This window comes from Hoplias malabaricus, chromosome 4 (assembly GCF_029633855.1).
Source record: "Hoplias malabaricus isolate fHopMal1 chromosome 4, fHopMal1.hap1, whole genome shotgun sequence".
NCBI lineage: Eukaryota > Metazoa > Chordata > Actinopteri > Characiformes > Erythrinidae > Hoplias > Hoplias malabaricus.
In genome coordinates, this window is record NC_089803.1 from 42,802,837 (window position 1) to 42,826,439 (window position 23,603).

At 37.1% G+C, this 23,603-nt stretch overlaps 1 protein-coding gene across 5 annotated transcripts; it reads left to right on the forward strand.

Annotated features, from left to right (window-relative positions):
- The first annotated feature begins 91 nt into the window (after positions 1-91).
- On the forward strand, positions 92-23,446 carry ppp6r2a (protein phosphatase 6, regulatory subunit 2a). 5 transcript variants are annotated; one of them, XR_010802174.1, is made up of 25 exons: positions 92-428; positions 2,747-2,900; positions 6,685-6,939; positions 7,732-7,918; positions 8,316-8,453; positions 9,096-9,161; positions 9,404-9,516; positions 11,638-11,751; positions 11,887-12,013; positions 12,356-12,508; positions 12,760-12,975; positions 13,319-13,383; positions 13,475-13,590; positions 13,727-13,812; positions 14,468-14,548; positions 14,627-14,724; positions 14,827-14,884; positions 14,973-15,100; positions 15,235-15,392; positions 15,502-15,637; positions 15,743-15,798; positions 15,887-16,043; positions 16,128-16,256; positions 19,537-19,794; positions 20,799-23,442. XR_010802174.1 is itself a non-coding variant. In XM_066667751.1 (24 exons), exons 3-24 carry the CDS (start codon positions 6,713-6,715, stop codon positions 19,577-19,579), a joined length of 2,652 nt encoding a protein of 883 aa, XP_066523848.1. In that variant the 5' UTR covers positions 92-428; positions 2,747-2,900; positions 6,685-6,712; the 3' UTR covers positions 19,580-23,446. The 5 variants fall into 5 exon arrangements, 4 of the variants coding, with proteins under 4 accessions (XP_066523848.1, XP_066523849.1, XP_066523851.1 ...); XM_066667751.1 differs by having other exon boundaries at positions 19,537-23,446; XM_066667752.1 differs by having other exon boundaries at positions 92-327; positions 19,537-23,446.
- The last annotated feature ends 157 nt before the right edge of the window (positions 23,447-23,603 follow it).

Genomic DNA, 23,603 nt, shown 5'->3' on the forward strand with positions numbered 1-23,603 from the left:
TCCCCACAATGCATGGAAATACGTGTGTGTGTTTATGTGTATGTAACAGGGTGCCAGAGTTTGAGAGAAAGACTGTGAGCGCCGCTGGGCGGACAGGGGGAGAAAGAGCGGATATTCTCTCAGTAAATAACCGCGCTTCTCTCACACTTCGCCATTTTGAATCGAAAACATGAGAGGTTTTCCCCTTCGGGTGGTGTGAGAGCGCCCGAGTGAGTGTGCGCGCCCGAGGAACGGAGAGAGGTGATCAGTTAGCGAGAGAGAGAGAGATGCTCCCTGCTCTGGAGAGATAACGGTAACCGCTTGTCGAGGCTCTGCGGCGGGACGCAGGTATTCCGAGCAACGCTGGCGAAAACTTACATATTCACCGAAAAAAACAAACTCACACTTATTCAGAGAGAGTCTTCAACTGAAGCCCGGGCCGTGAGGAGGTGAGTCCAACCGCGGAGGGCTTTAGCCGCTATCTTTCTCTCTGCTCAGACTCGGGGCTGTTGTGAGGTTAGCGCGGCGGAGCGGAGACTGGACCGCTCTCCGTTACAGCTCTGACGCGCTTCGCCAACGGAAACACGACCTAAACCAACCACAACCGAGGCCCTCACACGGCCCGCATCCTGGCACACTTACCGACCTCTACTTGAGTTAATTTACCGCAAAACTAACCCGTTTACCTGTTCAGTTAAGCAGCTCCTGTCTGCTCCAAAAGTTTTTAAAACGCCTATGCTAGTTTAGCATAGCAAACTGCTAACTGTTCCGCCGAGGCCTCGTAGACTTGAGCGGTAACTTGCACAAACCAACCCAACAGTGACCGACTCTCAGTCCCGCGGGATAATGCCAGACGTCTCTCAGTGACTAGTTAAACTAGACACTTTAACGACAAGGCTCGACTCCAGTTCACCTCTGAATTTTACCTTCCACCTTAAATGGCGTAAGCAGGTAACTGTTGCACAAATAAATGTGGAACGACACATTCAAGTTAACGTACACAGTGGCGTAAAGAAGCCAGCTTAAACCTCTCGCGTTAACGTGGTTATTGATTGCACGTTATTCTACTTACGCTACTTTTATTCAAAGCATTACGGCTTTTAAATCTGACTTTAACTGTCATGGGTTGTTTTCAGCCTGATCAGCATGTTTTGAAGTTTTTAGAGTAAAAATACACCGCTTTGAAAAATAACAGGCTACGCACAGCTGAGAATGAGCCCAAATCCAGTGAATACATCTACGTTACTTAGCTATAATTGCTTCATTGTACATTTTGTTCTCGTGGTGAACAGCTGTAATTTTCTGATGTCAGTAATTTAAAATCTATTGACATACTGTAGGTTTTATTACACTCACTGGCCAAAAAAAGTGCACATTGTACACTCCTTTCTCTTGTTTGTCAGTTACACAGAGGTGCACTTTGAGGTTCTAGTCCATATGTCTATGGTTGTGGTGAGTTAGTATGTTTTGCTCGGGAACAGATGGATCAGACACAGTAGTGCTGGTGTTGATTTTAACATTAAAATTACCTGTCACCTATGAGCTGATAAATCGGACATATGAAAAGTGCAAAATGCGTTTTTTTTTTCTTTTTTTGTTCAATCTGCAATTTTGCATGTAGTAGAAGATTGTTCTGAGCTATTTTTTTTTTTTTTGCAATTTCATCCACTTCCACTGGTTACTTTGTACTTATATCTATTAGAGATAAACAGATTTGCTGTATCAGTTTTCACAAGTAAGCTGCCCCTGGACAGGGGTTGTGCAATGAAAGACAGCTTGTTTAGGCTCTTTTAAGTCTTGCCACGACTTCTCCCTCCATGTCAGTTTCTTCGCCCTATTAAAGCCTGTTCCTTATGGCCTTTATTGTTTAAAATCACCACAGCTTTGTTCTATTTTAGTTTTCTTTCCTGTTCAGAGTTAAGTAGTGGGTCATAAGGGGTTTCTGTTGTTTTGAGCTGCTTATTGTAATATTTGCAGGATGGACAGTTCTCCATGTGCATTGTATGATGTCCGCATTAAAAAAGGAAACTTTTTTTTTTTCCTTCCTCCCTTCAGCTTTTTATTGAATACTTTCACCCAAATTATATATATATATATAAATAAAAATTTTTTTTTTTTTTTTTTCTGGCTGGACAGTTATGTGGCCTTACACAGCTGTGTACTGATGAGAGGACCTTGTCCACTTTCAAGCATTGTTCCATTCAGTTGTCATCACCAGGGTATTTAATGCTTAAGGAAACATGTACCAGCTGCCGTCTTGAGTGTACCATATGTACCTGAATTGCAGTGAGGGGTCAACACATCCTTTGGCATAAATATGTCAGATGGCATGATCTTTTTGCCTGTGAAAGATCGTAAAGCTTTATTTTCACATTAGTGTGTTTTCATGTACAATACAAATTGAATTTCACAGAAGCATGCATACTGTACAATCTAATATGGAGGAACTGTGTGTGTGTGTTTGTGCGCATGCATGTGTGTGTTTACTGTTGGCAAGGAAGTGACATTTGTACTGAGCATTGTGTGTAAGAGGAACATTTCCCCATTTGATTTGCTGTGCATAAAAGATGCAGATGCGTGTAATGAGATTTACACACATGAACATGAGATTTTTATATATATATATATATATATATATATATATATATATATATATCTCACACACACACACACACACACACTTGGTAAATGTAGAATAGAATGAAATATCTGTAACGTATGAATGCCATATTTTAATTTTGTCTTTCCTTTACCTCTGCTCTTCCAGTGTCCTTCGAAGGAGTGTGTTCTGAGGCCCTGGTGGGAAGTGGACCCCATGCTGATTAATGCCAGGCCGCTCTGTGCTCTCTGCATTCTGCCACTCAAATGCCTGTCTGCTTGTGGAGGAGGTGTAATTAAGTTTTCCTTTGTTTCATCTGCTGGTAAATAACTTTGTTTATTCAGAACATGTCATTAATTAACAAGATGTTCAAGTTATAAGTATATGTCTTCAGCATTATGCAAAATCACTTATTAGCAGAGTGTACAATATGGGAAAAAGTAAAATGTGGCCTTTGTGAAAGTTATAATATATATGAGAGTTTCTTTTTTATCAAAATGTTAAACAGCAAATGTACAGAAAATGCACTAAAACTAGCAGAAAAATAAAATATCTGTAGCTGTTAACTTTTCAATGAAGAAACTACTCTAGCTGTAGTACAGAGGTGAAATGGAATCACTGACTGCAAATAAAGCAGTTATAACTGGAAGTAAATGAGGTGACCAATTAAAAGTTGAAGGAGATTAAAGAGGTGCCTTTCATTCAGCTTGAAAGTATACAGTAACTGTCGTGTTCTCATTCACCACACATTGCATTTTTTGGGTTTAATTCATAGAACATTTATTGCATAGTTAAATTAATTGACTGTCTGTGAGGAGTGTGGTGTGTTCTCCCCGTGTCCGCGTGGGTTTCCTCCGGGTGCTTCGTTTTTTTTCCATGGTCCAAAAACACACGTTGTTAAGTGGACAGGCGACTCAAGTGTGCATAGGTGTGATTGTGTGTCGCCCTGTAAAGGACTGGTGCCCCCTCCAAGGTGGGTTCCTGTCTTGCGCCCAGTGATTCCGGGTAGGCTTTGGACCCACCCTGACCTTGAAGTGGATAAGCGCTTACAGATAATGAATGAATGAATGAATTAGTTAAATGAATTGATTGTATTGAGATAGTTGTAATATCATTCTTTTGTCATTTGTGAGCAAAATGTATTGTCTTGGGAAAATGTTTTCCAAACTTTTTTTTTTCTTCTTCTTCACAATGTTCATAACGTGACTGTTGCTTTTGCTTTTCAAATATAGAGAGGGGCATGCATTTTATCTATAGACATGCATTCCACATTTTCTCACATTTTTTGAGCTACTGAAATCTCCTTTTAGTTTATCCAGCTGATGTTATTCTAGCAGTTATGATTTTAAATCCTGAATGTTGAATTTTTAACCCTCTAGTAAGTGCACTCGCCAGCAGGATAAATCAGAACGTGCACAAAAACACTTATGCAACTCAGCGTGTGTTTGTCCTAGAAACATAATAAACATACTCCCAGAAACCATAAAGGGTCTACCTTTCTGATATATAGATGTGTAAATGTATTTTTACCTGGTTGTTATAGAGTGATAAGTAACATTATACACGTGTCTCTCTCTGAGACTCAGAACGCAACCTTTGATGGCCCACTCATTCATATGATAATCCGGCCTCTCTTATTGGAGGATTACAACAAATGAAAACAAACATTCCTTTTATTCATATAAACAAATGCACATAGTTGTGTTTTTGCACTGAGTCCGGCACTCCAAGACAGCACAGTCACGCATTTCAGCTGCCTGAGCACGGACAGCTTCATTTTGTGATGAGTAAGTAAAATATGTGAATATATTTCACTCGTTTGCTGCTGGTTAGCTTCGATGCTATGTTACTTTAGTAGTATATTCTAGCGATGGAATTTGTGAAGCTGATGATAAATGTGCAGAGACACAGCTCTGCTGATGGGGGGAGGGGGGGGTAATGGGTGCTCTCTACTGCTTCCAAGCAGTTGTCTGAAGCTCGTGTATTCATGTAGGTATATGTAGTCCGCGTCTTTGCAAAAGGGGTTAAATAACATTACAAACTGATACAAAATATGCAAAATATACATCTAATGTAAGAGGAAATTCCAGTGAGTTTTGTAAGAGGATGTTTAGCTAATCCGTTTTAAAGTCTTGCTTAATATATTTTCCATTTTGTCTGCAAAAATAAGATTTTATTATTATTTGAAAAGATTTTTAGATTAAGTTTGACAATTTATATCTATAGATTGAAAGTTTTGCCGGACTGCCTGCCAGGCCAGCCTAGAAGAGGTATATGACGCTTAATGACTGACTGACACCTAATGATTTTTAATGCGCATGCGCCAGTATGAACTGTAAATTCAGCCATATTTCACAGAGAGAAATTAAGATGGTTCCACTACACCAGTTCCCATTCCAGCTCATTAACTAAATTTGGAACATTTCAGCAGCGACCAGAGGTCCTCTTTTCTCTGGACAAGTACTATTTTGGACCTAAATAATGCATGTTCAAGGGGTCAGAGAGTTGAGAGCTGAATTGAACCACTTCAATGCTGTAGGTCCACCATCCACCACGGTGAGCAGCTCAGTGTTTTACTGGAGCCTTGAACAGAAATGTATTGAATGTTGTTGAAGTACTATTTACCATAATCTCTTTATATTATATGTCTACTGTATATTATATTCTGTTATATTTCTACTGTTCTTATATTTCTACTGTATATTTAAGTCATCTTGTCTGTCCCTATAACGACAAGAATACACGGACACATCTCACCGTTACTGTCTTTCTGATGAGTAAATTATGCAATGGCTAAATGGCTAAATGGCTAATGGCGGTCTGGCAAAACTAGGCTTCTTAATGACTGGTATTGCTGAATGGTCATGTTGCTGCTCAGTCCAAGCATATAGATAATGGGTTGTTTAGTAAATTAGGACAATCAGTGATATGCAGATTAGCTACTCTAACATTACCCATTCTTATAGATTGTCATTACAGAATTTAAACAAAAGACATGCCAGCACTTCATGCTCCACTACAGGGTTTTGTAAAACCTAAAAGTTTCACGCATCTCCATGCTCTCACTTTGACCTGTAGTTATCAAAGTGTGGTTTCTGAGGCGCTCCACACACATTCAGATATTTAAAAAAAAAAAAAAATAACGTTTGTCTGAATTTTATACAAACAGCCTTTTAGGTCACTGAAAATAGAGGCCGGAAACAGAGAAGCCTCAGAGAGAGCTGTCTCTCCTGCTCACGGTCAGTCTCTGTGTGCCGTCGATTCTCTTCTAAATGAAGTAGCTAAAGTTTGTACAGAAAGTCGCTGGTGCTACTTGGGTTTTTTGTTTTTAAAATAACTTGCTGGACGGTCTGAAAAGTCACTAAAACTAGAGGCAAAATCATTAATGAAGGGAGAGGAGGCAAAGCGCTGTGGGCGCGCACTGCCCCCCTGTGGCACTCGTTGGAACTGTTGTTCTTATCATATTATTCGTCAAGAACCGGTACTCATTATATGGGTGTTGTACCGTTTTTAATGACAAAGTATTGAGATACCGTACAACACTAGCAAAGAGTTCAGAATCTCCTGCTATTTTATCTCAGGACCATAAATGTGTGTGTGTGTATGTCTTTGTCTGAGAGAGAGAGAGCAAGAGAGAGGTTATACAGAGAGAATGGACGGTTAAACAGAAAATAAAAAGAAAGAACAGCATTTTTGAGTCGTTTGCCTTCTCATGTGGATGCAGCTATTTTCAAAATAGCTGTTGGTGTGGACGAAGATTTGTTTGAAAACCTGTTTTTAAAAATATCCGGAAACAAAGGGCCTGAGGTGAATCTTTCTCAGTATTTATATGTTCTGTTCAGTTAGCAAAAACAGAAAAGCTAAAGGTTAATATTATACTTCTGCTGTAGTGTTACATTTATTTTATTTGTTTGTATCTTTTCCGGTTAGTTAATATACTGAGTCATATTAAATGGCAAATGATAAAAAATATATTTAAAAATAATGATGGAAAGAAAGGAGAGAACTTCCAGACTGCTGTGCCGATGTAATGTAAAGGCTTGTTTCTTAAGGATATTTTAAATATTTCAATCCCGTGCTTAAAACTGCTCGTGCCCTGTTTCCAGGTCTATACTTCCTCCTGCAGCCACCACCATGTTCTGGAAGTTTGACCTGCACACCACCTCCCATATTGACCAACTGCTGGACCGGGAGGACGTGACTCTGAGGGAGCTGATGGAGGAGGAGGATGTGTTGCAGGAGTGTAAGGCCCAGAATCGAAGACTCCTTCTATTTCTCTCCCAGGATCACTGCATGCAGGAGTTGGTCACCCTGATAACAGAAGAGCCCCCTTCTGACCTGGAGGAGAAAACACGCTTCAAGTGAGGCATTTTAGCTATGCATTTTGTGTTAGTTTGCATAAATATAAATTGTAGCTTGCTGTCTCAGGTCTCATTTGTATCCTTAGATTTGATTTGTAGATTTTATATTATTCGACTTAACAAACGATACTAACACTCTGCTGCAGTTTTATTAGACTAATGGCAGCAATAGAACTTTACAATAAATGTTAGATGATAAATGCTGAGGTGCCATAAGTGTTTGCTGTACATTTTGGAGCTAGGTAAAATTTAAGTAATTATCTTGATATGTATTTATAAAAGTCCTTATTATAGTCTGTATCACCCAGCCCCATATAATTTGGTTTGAGGTTTGTTTGTTTAGTATTTACTGTCTCCTTTGTTGGCTGTTGATGCTGCTAATGTTCACATGACTGAGTAGTTATCATACGTTGCTCCTTCTCTGCTTAAAAAAAAAACATTATCAACACCACAAACATTGTATGCAGAGATTCTTACATTTTTACATTTTTAATTTTAATATGCCATTTTAATCAAATCCACTCATTGTCTTTCAAAGCCTTACAGGGAATTAATGCCATCTGTGTATAAAAATAGAACTGAAACCGTGGTCTCTAAAAATTGGCATTACATGAAACCTAGATGTAGATAGTGCTGAATATGTTGAGTGGCTGTGCCCAACAGTGAATGTGGGTATTTTATTTTATGTATTTATTTAATTAATTAAATAATTTATGTAATAAGCTATAAAATAGACTGCATTGTGATCTAAAAATACATCTTTAAAAAAAATAAACTTCTCGGTTCACTTAGGTTTCCAAACATCGCCTGTGAACTCCTCACTTCTGATGTATCCATGATTAATGACAAGTTGGGTGGAGATGAATCTCTGCTAGAGAAGCTCTACAGTTTCCTTGAGCAGGACCCACCCCTCAACCCCTTGCTGGCCTCATTTTTCAGCAAGACCATCGGTAACTTGATAGCTCGTAAAACAGAGCAGGTAGGCACTCGGGATATTGATTACATTGTATGTCTCATTATCTATACAATCATAATTTAAATTTCCATTGAAAAACCTTGTTAACTATCTGTGGGTATGATTCTTGGTCTTAGACTGAGTGGGTTCTCACAGTATTAGCAGGACTTAAGTTGCAATAGTATAATAGTTGTCAAATGAAGTCAACCAGATGTATATTCAACTACAGTAAAATATATGGCAAAAAAAAAACATTTAATTTAGGCTCAGACATTCGGGTACACAGAATAGTTTCTAAATTTGGGCCTTGTCTTTGGAGAACTCCAATATGAATATAGCTTGCAGTCAGAGCAATATATAATTAGAAACACCTTTTTACAACTATCAACAGTGTAAGAATTGTGCGTGTCTGCATCTTTAGGTGATTTCGTTTCTGAGGAAAAAACACAACTTTATCAGTTTGGTGCTGAACCACATAGATGCATCAGCCATGATGGATCTACTCCTGCGCCTCATCAGTTGTGTGGAGCCAGCCCCTCTCAGACAAGATGTCCTCAATGTAAGGACACAAACACCTTTTTAAGCATTGCTGCATGTTCAGCATTTCGTTTTGTTTCTTACATTTCTGATGTTCAGAAGATCTGTTATTCATCTTTTCCAAAGAATTTACTAGTACTGATTTGTTTTGAAACTCAACTAAATAAGGACGTCAAACTACTGTACCTAGAGATGCTAAAGGTTAAAATCTCTCCCTTACATACATATTCACTTAGTGTTAAAGAAGCATTTTTCAGCACACCTTTTCCATTGATTTCTGTTAATGGTTGTTTCTGTGAACTGTAAGTCTTGTCGGATGGGTAGTTGTGGCAAGAATATTTAGACTCAGTTTCACTATATTTTCAGCGGTCTCTCTCTCTTGTCCAGTTTTCTACTGACCCAGAATTTTTGTGGCAGTTACACGTTACATAAGTTTTTGGCACATTTATTTGCAGTGTCACCAAATTCTGCTTCTCCAATTTTTTAAATTCTGGATTGCCTGCTGCTTTTTTTGTTTGTGTTGTGCTGAGTGCAGTGGAGCACACCAAATTGAAACTTCCTGAAGTTGAAATGAACACTTAAGCATCTGTTTCTAGTACTTTGTCTTTTGAAGAAATGCTGAATGTGGCATGGACCCAAAGCTTAGAGTGTTTTCTGTCTACAGTGGCTGAACGAGGAACGGCTGATCCAGAGGCTCACTGAGCTCATGCATACAGGGAGAGATGAAGAGGTGAGCACATCACTAGCTGACATGGAAATCTTTTCTAGATGACAGTTTCTTGGTTTGCATCTCTATTGTGAATAAAAAGCTACAGTATATGCCCAAAATTTAAAAACCTTCTGCTCGTTTCCAACAGTAACTTGCTTTGAAAAACGGGTCAGGGTTAGAGTCATGTTCTGAGATTCATTTTTCATCAGTATTGATGAGATATTAAGATATGTCAGACTGAGATGCTATCTCATTCTCTGCAGAGACAATCGAATGCATCTCAGACTCTTTGTGACATCATCCGTCTCAGTAGAGACCAGGCCAATCAGATGCCAGAGGCCACAGAGCCGGACCCTTTACTGTCCGTCCTGGAGTCGTAAGTTGGCTTGCCAGTTGTTTTTGTTGTTGTTATTTTTGTATCCTTAATGCTGTTTTTAAAGTATTTACTTTAATATAATATTTAAACTGACTGCAATCAATATAACGTTTATGCCAAACATCTGTTAAAGCCAGCATTATATTTATTATTTAATGTTGCACTTATATAGTGCCTTTCTAGAAACCCAAGGACACTTTACAATTGACACTCAACATTCAATCAACACACACACTGGCTAGAAGCAGCAGCAAAACACACACAGCATACTCTAAACCAAGAACGACTGTCCACCTGTAGGACTGCATGGGGAAACTAGAGTTTCACCCAGGATAGAGTGCCAATCCATATCTGGGCACACACATTCACTCATGCACATACAGACATTCATTCACATACACACTCATTTACATACACACTAGGACAATTATTAGAGAAGCCAATTCACCATGTTTTTTGGACTATGGGAGGAAACCGGAGACCCCAGAGGGAACCCATGCAGCGCTGAGAGGCGAATGTGCTACCCACTAAGCCACCGTACCTCCAATGCTGTCAGCATTGACCTGAGTATCAGAATTAATAATTGGAATAGATTAGAATGAAATTAAATCAAAATATATAACAGTGATTTGAGTTCCTCTTTCGTGTCTCTCCATTTTAAAAAGTTGGTCTCATGAATCTAAATTCTTGAAAGTAGCGTTTAGAGCTGTTTTTACTAGTAATCTAATAAGTAATTGTTTAAAAAAATGCCTAAAAAATTACAATGACTGAATGAAGTATAACAAACTGTAAATTTACATTTTAGGAATTTGAAAAAGGCTTGATTTATCACAAAAAAATCAATAGTACCCTATTCAAATTATGCATATTTGTTGCCCATATAAAGCAGTCTTTACTACAGCCATGGGCACTTAAAAAAGAAAAATAAATAAATAAATAAAAGCACATGGTAGGGGTGGGTGATATGGCCCTAAAGTAATATCATGATATTTCATGGCATTTTGACAATAGCGATATTCTTGGCGATATGAAAAAAACAAAGAAAATAAATGTATTAATTCAACACTGTTACAACAAAATTAATTTTACATAAATATTATATTCATTTAATTATATATTTAATTTCTTATTTAAATTATATTGTTACATTTTATTTTAGTACAAATCTAACAATTTCAAACATTCAGAAGAAACAACAAATGTGTAAACATCTGCTTATTTTGTAATTAAGCATAACTTACGAAGATTCTGACATTGTATAAAAAAAATTTGAATATTGATATTTTATTTCCAAACCACTTTCACATGACTGAAGTCACTTGCTTTTTGGAGGAAACGCAGAGAATTTCCACCATACCTGTCACCATGCCTAAATGATTTGCATAATGAATGTACGCCATATTACATGGCATGTAATATGCCATGTACATGTACATGTAACTGCATTACATCATTATGTAAGCATATCAGAATATAACTATATTGATTTTTTTTTCTTTATTGTTTAAAAACATTTTGCAATATTATTGCATACGATACGATATGGCACAGCCCTAGTACATGGTTAGACTGCTGTGGAAATGTCCTGTGTGGAATATCTTGGAAAAGGGAAAATGTAAATGAGGTAAAACTCAAATATTGCCCAGAAACCAGGAAATGTGTGTCTGCCCTGGTGGTCTTCTTTGCTAAAGGTTATAACACAGAAACAATAGAATGCAATCCACCAGACTTTTAAACTGGGGACATGTATTCATTTTTACCTGGAGCATGTCGATGTGCTAGTGGAGTTTATGTAAAGGCAGTAAAAGTTTGCTTATTCCAAAATGAAAATACTACAGTAATATGATGTTCATGTACTGTCCAGTTAGCACACACAAATCTTATTTGTTCTGTTTAGGGTTTAATATACTGTGCCTTATCAAATGGTACATTTTTGCGATAGTTATTCGTTCATTCAATGCTGTGAAAAATAAAATATCAGTTTTGACTGAAATGAATGTCCTTGATATGCACAGACACTATCACAAAGTTATGATTTTCTGAGTTTTGAGAAAATAAATGTGATAGCAGGTCACCATGCAAAGTAGATATATTATCTTTCATTATTTAATCTATTTGTAGAGAAGAGAATGTGACGCAGCTTTTGAAGAGCATGTTTGAGGGGGAGAAAAGTGAAGCTTCTGTTGTCAATGGAACTCAAGTGCTTCTTACATTACTGGAGTCGAGGAGGTCAGGGTGAGTCAAACAACCTGAGCTAGTCCACCTGTCTGCATAACTAAAGACTAATTTGTTGTTCATGTCTTTGTTTATTCACATTAATGCTCATGTAAATATTTACTTTAAATTAGGGCTGATGTGTTTTTGTTTCAGATTGGAGGGTCTAATGGAACTGTATTCTCAGGGATGTGAAAGGTCTTACACTGTCAGTGGCAGTATTCTACGTGCTATTGAGCCTCATCTAAAAGACTTCCAGCAACTCCTACTGGACCCTCCCAAGGTAAAGTGATGGCAATATACACGAAATTTAAAATTAAAACCCAGGTTAATTTTCCACTTTGTAATAAGCATTGACTTTATGAAAAGACTTCCAGTTTCTTCTAGACTGTCCATTGTGGTTTCAATCAGGGTTGTGCAGTGGTATTATGTGTTTTAAATGGTCACAGCAAAGAATTCTCAATGACTAGATTCAGTTATTTAGGTTAACATGCCTTGTTTTGTTTGAAAAAATAAATTGCTGTGGCAATAGTGCTCAAAAGGCTTACAAGCAGCCTTTAAATTGTAATCTTTAAATGTATTTACTTAATTTCTGTTTTTCTTTTTCTCCCATGGTATTGACCAGAAAAGTGCAATACTCACAACCGTTGGCGTTCTGGAGCAGCCGCTTGGGAATGCCCGCCTTCATGTGGCCAGACTTGTGGCCTCCCTGCTGCAGACCAGCGACCACAGCATCTGCCAGGAGCTCTGCAGGCTCAATACAATGGACCTGCTGCTGGTGAGTTTAATATTACTTCATAGCACACCACTTAACACAAGACATTGTTGTTAATATGCTAATACACATTCTCATTTCATATTTACTACATGCAACTCCTTACTCAGTAAATCTCTGGTACTCTCTGATGTCTCCCGTTTATTCATTTCCATCATTTTTCTAATGCAGGAATGTGTTTGTGGCTGTGGTTCTGGTGAGGTTTTCATTCAAAAATAAAAAGCAGTGTGAAAATTGCTGACTTTTGCTCACAGGATTTATTCTTTAAATACACCTGGAATAACTTCTTGCACTTCCAAGTGGAGCTGTGTGTGGCATCAATTCTGAACCACTCTACACATACGGGTCTCCAGAACCACGATGAGACTGCTGTTCCAAGCTCTGACAGCCAGAAAGAAGAGGGAACTTCAGATCCGAATAGCAGTACAGACCCAGCACGCACGCCTGCTCTTGATGCCTTGGTGGTCAATGTAAGTACTGTAGTGTTTGGTATAGGCCAGGAATTTTTAAGATCTAATACATTATCTGTTTAGGTACTATAATACTATGATTGAACCAGTAAAACAGTAGCTGTTACAGAATAACTGTTCAAAAAAGTCATATCTCTAGTGGTTTCTTTAGTTATTCATTTGTAATTTTTATGTTTGTTTTAACCAATAGAGATTTTACATAAAGCATGAAATTAACTAGCGTTATTTTTTTCCATGTATTAAAAAAACAGATACAATTAAATAATTGATAATGATTCTAAAACTTTTTTTTAAATTAAACGTGTGATAAAGGTAGTTATTTTTGTCTGTGTATATTCTCTAGCTTTTTCAGCAGTGTCGTTTGGTGCAGAGGATCCTGGATGCCTGGGAGGAAAACGACAAAATTCAGTACAGATTGCATCAGTCTTTCATTTTTAGTAGGTCTTTGACAGTGTTAAATTTGGCTTATGTTTGATACCTGTGTTAATTTTGTCTGTAGGGCTGAAGGTGGCACCAGGAGAGGCAACATGGGGCATCTGACAAGAATTGCTAATACTGTGGTTCAGAACCTGGAGAAAGGACAGGTGCAGTGTCAGATTAGTAATCTGATTAAAGGTAGGTTTACATATGTGTTTTTCATAAATGTAAGTGTTTTACTGCTGACATTAATTCTTGGTTCATCTTTACCATGGTAGCACCATAATAATAACATTTTGGTTTATGATTTATATTTATCTCCATTTATTTGCAGAACTGCCAGAGGACTGCAGGGGGCGCTGGGAGAGTTTTGTTGGCGAAACTCTAAGAGAAACAAACAGGAGAAACACAGTTGACTTGGTAAAACGACATACACATACAAAAGTTGTATTTCCCTGTAGCTACATAAATGAACCCCAAAGAGGCATGCCATCTCAATGAACCCCTGCTGACATTGCCATGTTCACAACGGCAAATAAAGAAACAGTTAGCAAATCGCATCAAATAATTATATTAACAACAAATGTAAAGTAAGTCCTTGACACATCACACATTGCTTGCTGATATTAGGCACTCTGTGTGGCTTCTTATCAGAAGGAGTAACAAATAAATGAATGTTAATTACCTCAGTATTGCATTTTTACAACATGCTTTTAAAGTCTAATTATTATTTGAATTAATGAATGTGAAACTCCTTGTTTCAGTATTTTTGGTGAATGCCTCAGAAAAACCATAAGGTGGCATGCCTTGATTTAATTACTATTAAATCATACTTTTGCTTTAACAATAGATTAAAATTGAGGCACAAATCTTTGCTGCTTTTGCCTGGAATTGTGGATGTAGGTATTTCCAAGTGGTTTGTGTGTTTACTTAAACCTCTGGTAATGAGAGAAGAATGATTACTGAAAGTAATCATTTAGTGCAGCTGTTCTGTTAGCACTCTGTTTCTAGTTTTGATTTTTGCCCGCATCCTTATATCCTTATGTTTTGACTATTGTCTGATTTATTGTTGCAGGTGAGCACGCATAACCTGCATTCCTCCAGCGAGGATGATGACATGGAGAGTCCCTTCCCCAATGATCTGTCTATCCAACAGGTAAAACTTTTTTTTAATTTATTTTTTTATTTATCTCCTGTTACATTCCTTGATCATTATTTTATATTTGCACTTCAGGCATTCTCTGATTATCAGATCCAGCAGATGACTGCCAACTTTGTAGATCAGTTTGGCTTTAATGATGAGGAGTTCAGTGAACATGATGAAAATATCAAGTGAGTGATCTAGCAGTTTTAGTTTATCTCAGAGCACTCATAATTGCCATTTCTTTAGAATGTTGTACAACACCATCTGATGCTTAGTGTTCTCTGTTTTAGTGCAACTTTTGATCGGATTGCTGAGATTAACTTCAATATTGATGCAGAAGATAATAGTGTAAGTGTCTGCATGCATGTGTCAAACAGTTAAAAATATTTTTATTGCATTCTATAGTTAGAGCTTGAAAATGCCATTGTAATTTTAGGCCAATGCTGCTGCCTTTGAGGCATGTTGTAAAGAAAGAATACAGCAGTTTGATGACTGTGAAGAGGAGGAGGACATTTGGGAGGATAAAGAGATAAACTATGCAACTCAAGTGAAATCCCGATCTAGGTATACATTCTGTTTATGGCTCAAAAACAGTTATATTTTGAGTAATGAGGAATGTAAAATTGAAATTTTTTAAAATTATTGTAATGAACTGTGTACATCCCTTAATGGCTAAAATGGTCTTCTGTTTATCTCAGGTTTGGAGTCTCCTCAGACAGCTCACCTAAGGGTCCTGTAAGAAATGGACAACGGGGCTGCGGGTCGGCCTCGGAGGAAGAGGAAGAAGAAGGATCTGTTCAGCCCTCCACAAAAACAGCAACCAGCAAGACGACTGGATCACCACAGACTTCACAGAGTAAGTCTTTCTTTGGACTGTTAATCACCAAATTATGTGTCCTGAAGCCTGCTCATTTACTGAATTTGGAGCTCAAGAGTAAATCTCTTAATTTCTGTGTGTTTTATAGGTCAAGGCTGGACAGCAAGTTTTGGTGAGGCAGAAGAGAACTCTTCTAGTACCTGGACATCTGCTTCTGAGCAGTGTAGTGAGGAGCAGCAGGAAACTGGTTGGGCCACTTTCACAGAGTTCCAGCCTTTCACCAGGTAAACTAGGCTTTCGTCTAATTTAGAAAAATCAGCTAGGATCCAGTTGTTTCTTTTGCTAATTTCTAGAATTATTTTTAAATATAAAATTAATATTTGTCCTAGCAGCTCAGAGTCCAGTAAATCTGAGTGTCAGCCAGAGCAGAGCCAAGAGAAGAAATGTGAGTATTTGGGGGTTTTGTTTGTTTGTTTATAAATACATAGATTGTAAATGTAATAAGTAAATAAATAAATAAAATATCACTTCAGGCACAGAAGAATGGGAAGTGGGTGGAAGTCGCAAAGCTCCTCTGGTAGCCTCAGATAGCAGCTCTTCTGGAGGTTCTGACAGCGAAGAGGAGCCAGGAAACGACAAGACTGGGGGCTCTCCTAAAGAAGTTACCAGTCACAAAATAGCAGCCCACAGGTACAGTGGTGTATCACGGGAAACTATGTCTCTGATTTTGTAATAACTAAAGATAAACCAAATTCTTGAATTCTGGTCTTGTAGTGAGGTGCCTGCTGAATCAATGGAGAAACTCACTATTACTGATGTGGCCCCAGTAACAGAGTCATCAACACCCATGGAGGCTGAGGCATCCAGAGGTGATTCGGAAGATACCACTGTGACAGAGAAGAGGTATGAGTCTTTTAACCTGTCAACATGCGAGTCTGTTGCAAAGGTATTGCTCTAAATGGATGTACATCTGACATGTGTGAAACATCAAGTGTATTTTGTCATATTCAGGACACAAATGAGTTATTAAGGGTTTGGAATCTCTAGGCACCTCACAGTGTGATTACAGTCAGATATAGGGTGCTCTAATGCAATTACAAAATTATTTTCATTGGATCTTAATGCCTCTCCAGTTTCTAATTCTGTTAGTGTAGCTGAAGTTTTGAACTGTTGCTAATGTATGGGGACAACTTTTATGATAGTAGCTGCTAGAGAAACTAGATTGACACATGCTAGAAGTTAATCATTGAATTTCAAAGCCACATTTCATATTAAAGCAACACGAGTAAAATTCAATGAATCATCACAATGATTTTGAAGTTTTCATTTTAAAGGGGACATATTATATCACTTTTTAAACAAGTTAGAATAGGACTATGGGCTATACAAAATATGTTCATGAAGCTCTTTGCACAAAATCACTCTCACATATAGAGATCTCATCAGCTCTATTCTTGCCAGTTTCTGTTCCTTTCAGAATGAGCCGTTTAAGGGCTCTGTCACTTTTATGCAAATAAGCTGTTGCTGGCCACTTCCCACCCATCCCATGTTTGGGAGTCAACTAGAATTGCTATATGTGCAAAAGTATTAAAGGAAAAAAAAGTGTTTATGCACGCAATAAGGCTATTTAGGTTATGTTACATTTTTTTAAACGTTTAACAATGGAAAATTTAATAAACTGAAATTTAACCAACCTCTCCTAAGTAAACAATGACCTGGGCTATGTTTACTATTGTTTTGTGACTTAATTGTGATGAAACCCTGCAGGCATTAAAGTAGATCCTGCTTTATTATTTATTCCCCCAAGCCTTTCTTCCATTTATATTAAATTTCTGATTGTAGTTTAATTCACAGAGGATCCATAATACTTATATAAAACCAGACTGACATTGTGGGAAATTATTCACAATCTTTCCAGGGAGAATCATTACTCATCTAAGGGTGCATTTATAATGATCTTTTGATGGTTTATGACACATTTAAACATTTAACCAAAATGCAAACAAATTCATATATATTAACAATTCAGATTATTTGGCAACGGTGAAAACATCCCTGAAATCTCTGAACTTAACAGAGCTTGTGGATTTTAAGTATGATATTCTTGAGAAAGTCAATATGAGCTTGTTACCCTGGCTAGGCTTTCCAGTTGCTTGAAGTAGTGTGAATATTGTTTAACTCAAAGGCTCAGTTGGATAAATGCTTTTACAATCCTTGGCAAATTAATGCATAACTAAACTACGATAAAGTCTTATTACTCTTGGAACATAAACATTTCAAACAGAATTCAAGGCATAGCCTTGAAGTAAACATATAAAATGGTATAAGAAACACAGTCTTAATAAATGACTAAAACGTGATTTTAAAAATACTTTCAGCATTACAGGCACATAGGAAAGGAAAACAAAATTAAACCTTACTGCTCCGAAAAGGCAAAAAGAAACCAGAAGTGGAGCAGACTATTAAAATCCCACAACAGCTTCATACTTGGTCTCTCTGTTAATAGTTTGTTTTGAATGTAAATCAAAATAATCACATTCATTCATCATCTGTAACCACTTATCCAGTTCAGGGTTGCGGTGGGTCCAGAGCCTACCTGGAATCATTGGGCGCAAGGCAGAAATACACCCTGGAGGGGGCGCCAGTCCTCCACAGGGCAATCAAAATAATCATGTAGATTATTTTGTATATTTATTATATTAAATTTAGAGCTATTCATACTTCTGTAGTTCATAGTTTGAGTATCAAAATATAATAGTGACTTAAACCAATGGTTTGCATCTATTCATTTGGCTATGTAAGTAATTTCTTAACATATTGTAGTTAAACTCTGATGACCTTGAGGGGCCCAAGCATGTTGTTTTGTCACTGTGTCGTTGTACAGAAAAACTTAGACCCTTCCTCTTAAAGTTTTTAAAAGAGAGACTGAGAAGAATGAGTGAAAGGAGGAAAAGAAAAGCCTTCTGACCTGTATGTGACACAGGTATGCTTGGGCTATAATGAGGAAAGTTTACTAGCATATCGCTCATAGTTTGTTGTCCCATAGTCTATACACTTGTAGCCCAAACCTAGTACTTTATTGTTCACATCTGCCCAGCAGGAGTCCTCAGACCACCACAAAAGCATCCTGATAACAGCCTTCAGGAGGACGTCTCAGTTTCCTGAAAAACAAATATACACAGAATCATCTCTAAGGCCTGAACCAACAGAATAATCAGAAGTCCAAGCCCCGACTGAAAACTGTGGCATGGAAAAATCCTAGGATATTAATAGGCAGACACCACAAGAGGACCTGGGGTCAAAAGGGGGGACTTTTTTCCCCATAAGGAGACAAAAGCGAAAAATAGAGTATAGAACCGGAATAAAAAAACTGTTGTGATTGGGATTTTTAAAAAAAAATAAATCTAAAGTAAGAATATATATATATATATATATATATATATATATATATATATATATATATATATATATATACTTTAATAAAATTAATAAATATTTAGGTAACTTGTTGCAAATAGCATTTGCACATTCCATCAGATGAACAACAGTGGTATTTTATTTTTCGTATTTGAACTTTTAATTTCATTATTATTATTATTTTTAAATAAAACAAAATAACAGGCTGGAATCAGTTCAGCCTATGATATTAAACATTTCTAAGCATTCATGAGCAAAAGTGCATTAATGGGAGATAGCTTTATCATTTGTAGATTGTGATTTGATTCAGACATGGGCTTGTAAATGAATGACAGACTGGTTTTACAAGCTTTTACAGCTTTTATATTTCACCCCTAGTAAAAGTTATCAAATGCTAACTTTAATTTTAAGTACACTTTGAAATGTAAATCTATTCTGACATTGGTCTTTATACCAGGATGGGAACTGTTATGAAGAACCAGTTCTTAAATAAACCATTTCCATGAAATGTTTATATTTATACTTGACCTGATTCATATTGAATGCATTGATATGGAACAGGGAATTTGTGCAGTGGATTATAGCAGTTGTGCAGTTCAGGATGGGGTTAGGTTTTCCATTGAACAAATGGGCCCCCCCCCCTTTTCTGAACATGAGTAGACTGTATTAAAATATTTGTTCTGCAATGGTATTTTGGTCTCATTAATTACTGTCCTACTTTTCTTACACATTCTCTTATGTTCCTCTTGTTTTCTTTCCCCCTCAGAGCTGATGGACCCTCTGAAATCACGCCCAATGGACCGATTTGAAGGCTTTTAATACAAAGCCAGATAAAAACCTGGTCAAACCCACTTTTGCCGCTTCCATTCTTAACCCCCAAAACCTCAATACCACTTTCGGTGTTAAAATAAATGATGCTGCCATGTTATTGGACCTGGATACTGCCAATCAGCACCCGCCATTGCAGGAAGACAAGGCGAGGGGCATGTAACGCAAACCAGTAACCAGAACAGTGCTCAGAGGAGTTAGTCTTTTTAATCCTTTTAACTTTTTATGAAATATGCACAGTTTTAATGTAGCAGTGATCTTTCAGTTACTGGATCATTAAGGATATTTCAAGTGGTGGTGTATTATTATTATTATTACTTTTTATTTTTTGGGGTTTTTGTTCTCTCACCCCCCCCCCCCCCCCAAGTTTTTGGTGGAAGTTTCACATGCAGGCAAACCTCTGACACTGGGATATAAAGGCCCTCATAGGAAAGCACAGGTTTAATTTCTATAATTTATGCCTTAACAGGTCCTCACTCAAATCAAAGTGTTGTTGCTTAGTAAGCACTTATGCAAGCGTTCAGTATATTTAAGCACAACTGAAAAGTATTAAACTTCAGTCTTTATTAAATAGTATCCTCTTGATTCGGAATAATTTTGTGCCCCCTTTTTACACCACCCATAAAATTATGCAGATTTGAATGTTGTCAAGTGGGGTGTTTTTTTTTTTGTTGTTGTTTGTTTTTTTTCTCCTTTTATGGATTGATAATCCAACTTTGAAATAGTGTCACTGCTTCTCCTCTTGTGTGCAATAATGAAATTTGAAAATTTGCCGTTATAGTAAAATTTTGATCCATTTGATAACCTAGTTAGTAGGGTTTATTTTTTTATTTTTTTTTTTGATGTTGCATGCAGAGCATTATAAATCAGCACATACAACTGGTTTCTGTTGGTCATTTCTAGGACTTAGGCTTGCATTGTTTTGTTTGTTTGTTTTGCCCCCCCCCCCCATCTTAAAAAGCAGCCAAATTCTGTGTATATTGTTGAACTGGCTGCATAACTAAAAAAAAAAAACAGTTTTTTGGAAAAGCACTTTTGAGGTAGACATTAGCCTTAAAATCAAAATCATTCACACAGGGAAGGGATGTTGTTCCAATTCATTCTTTACAAGTTGAGCATTTTGTTAATAATTTTCCCCAAAATATATTGCTGTATGTTTGCAGCCAGTGTACATTACAAATGGAACTTTTTTTTCCCTAGCAGAGGCAGGCACAAGAAGACAGCTGGAACGGTCTTAAGTACATCAAACCTCTATGATCTCTATACGGACAATGCTGTGTACCCCAAGAACAGACTGATGTTAAAGCAATTCTTCATTTGTTCCCCTCTTCTCAATCTGTCCATAGCTTTAGTTCGAGCTCAGCCCTGTAGTTTTCTTCATGGCCATCATTTTTTTCAGGAACTTTTGGTCTTTGAGTTTATCATATCTCTTACAAGTTTCAGATGGTACCAAATCCATTGGATTGCAGAATAGGGATTTTTGCATTATTTATTTTGCACTTAACAAGGTGTTAACGTGGAAACCTGTGCACCCTTGATGCAGTGTAACACCGTCATTGTAAGCTCTTAAGTTCTCTGCCTCAGGCGTATGAAGCCTCAGTCAATTCTGCTTATATATCTGACATTTTCAATAGGTTTGTTTTCAAAGCCAAAAGTATGTGTTGCCTTTTTTCTTATTTTTTTTAACTGTATATTGTTTTAAAGACTTATTTTTCACTTTAACCAACATTATTTTACATATTGTAGAGATACTAATTTATGTGATCTTCAGCAACCAAAATACTGCTTTCTGTTCAATTTTGCTCTGGTGTCTGGCCTGGTTCTGTGTGTAGATCAGTTTTAGACCCGCATATCATAAGCTTCATGACACAGGCTTCAGCTCCATACTTTTATCTACGAGACAAGTTTTTCTCTTTTGAGTTTTCAGGTCATGCATTTGTTTGGTTCTTTTTTCTTTTTTTTCCTCAAGGGCTGCAGTAAATAAGTTAAAAAGTTATCCTTCATTTTCTTTGACTGATCACCTGATGCAGTAGAGATTGCTTATTGTCTCCACTTTAATACAACTTATTAATAATCTTCAAGAGTTTCAGATACACTCTTAGAATCCTAAAATACCACACGGTTTATAGCCACTACTACCAGGACTGGGATATTTTGTCCCAGTTCGATGTGCAGGACATGGTTGTTCCTAAACAACCATGTTTAGGAATTGCTGCATAAGTGGCTTTATTAAGTGTTCTGCATTAGTGACGTGGTGCCTGTGTCAGGAAGAAAATGTAGCATATTGATGCCTTGCTGTCCATGCTTTATGAGCCATGAGTTTTGACAAGACAGTACATCTATCAGACTTGCATGAGAGATACTTCCAAGGCCATAATGTGTCACAACGTTGCCAAGATACCCATATGCTAACCTTTGAAATCAGATCAATGCAGACACCATTTTCTGCAAACCTCCTCCTTCAGAATGTTGCCTGTTTGTCTGGTTTATCACAGTCACCAGATCAGTGTTTATAGCAAATCTCAGATGTTCAGTTCTGGCAGCAACATATTAGATTTAAGTAAAATGTGTGTCAAGTTCAGGTTTTCACAGCTTAATTACTGCAGCTTTCAGTGGCTAGTATTTTTTTAATTATTTTATTCATGCTTTAAAACTATTCTGCAAGTGTAGATTATGTATTTCTACAGTTGTAAGGTAATGGAAAAAAATTTAAATCAGTCCCCAACCCCCACACAGTATGTCTTTTTGGGGAAGCAATGTGGAACTTAGAGGGTGGTGCTGATGAAGCAGATCATTAATATAACCACCATTTTAATTCCCACAAGAGGAAAACAACAACCATTCACATTGACGCCTGTATAGACTGTGTCTATACATCACAATGTTAACTACAACTGTATCTATATATTTTGCTAGATATTTTCAGATTTGTTTGATAAAACTGTTCCATATCAGAAATGTAATAAATCTGTTATCGTAAGAACTGAACATACTATCGGAGTGTAAGGGCTGGTTTTCTAGCCACAGACTATGATAGGGTTCCTTGCAGAAACTGTTACTGAGATGCAAGCCTTGGGAAAAAGGTTTGACAACATATATAATCTGAAATCATAATATGATGAGATAAAAGACACTTTTCATCTGCTGTTTAAGCCCTTTTAATTGGTTGCCCTTTGTGTACCAGCCGAACTGCGTATGAAAGTTCTAATTGCCTTATGAAATATCAACTTGCATAAGTTGTATGTCCAAATGTATATAGACTCCCCTTGGTGAATTTAGCAACTTCAAGGTTCGCTCATTTTTAGAAGAGTAGAAGACATTACCGTAGTAAAAGGGGCAAATTATATATACCTTTTATTTCAGAAAAAAAGTTATAAACAAAATAAGCAGGATTTCATGAATAACATATTTGGCCACATGATTTACACCAAAGAACTAGAACCTGAAATGTACAGTATGTGTACAGGTAAGGGGAGTCTTAAGTACTAGATAATCATTTCATGACTACAGTGTAATTAAAGAAGTATTTCATGAATTATGTGCAGGGTATTATATTAACCACTGTATTTGGCATAAGTGCCAACCAAATTTCTTTTCAAGATAAAGAGTTTTAGGTTCACGTGGTATTTTGAAAAATATACAGGATTTATATATGTGGTGTTGACATTCCTGTCACTATAAAGAAATCTGGTGTGACAAGTGTGTCTACATGACATGTTTACATGATTAAATTTAGAAATATCTGTGGAATTCACCTTTGTCATGTTTGTTCTGTCTAAATAAGTAGAAATTTAAAGGTTTTACTGTCTTCCCCTTCCAAAAATAACCTCACATTACATTAATCCCGCTACACATTAAAATTGCACTAGACCTGCACTGACTTTGCCCTCTAGCAGATGTTAATTCCAGCCCAGAAGCCCTGCCCATTATAAACAAAGAAGTGTATTGCAAGGCCACAGGAGAAACAGGACTAAAAACAAGTTCTCCAAAGCTATAGGTTTGACT

What these genes read in the sequence shown, in the direction of transcription:
- ppp6r2a (XM_066667751.1), top strand. Translation starts at nt 6,713, where the DNA reads ATGTTCTGGAAGTTTGACCTGCACACCACCTCCCATATTGACCAACTG. An exon ending in ATACAGGGAGAGATGAAGAG is followed by an intron (nt 9,162 to 9,403) that starts GTGAGCACATCA and finishes CATTCTCTGCAG; the next exon opens with AGACAATCGAATGCATCTCA. An exon ending in ACCACTGTGACAGAGAAGAG is followed by an intron (nt 16,257 to 19,536) that starts GTATGAGTCTTT and finishes TTTCCCCCTCAG; the next exon opens with AGCTGATGGACCCTCTGAAA.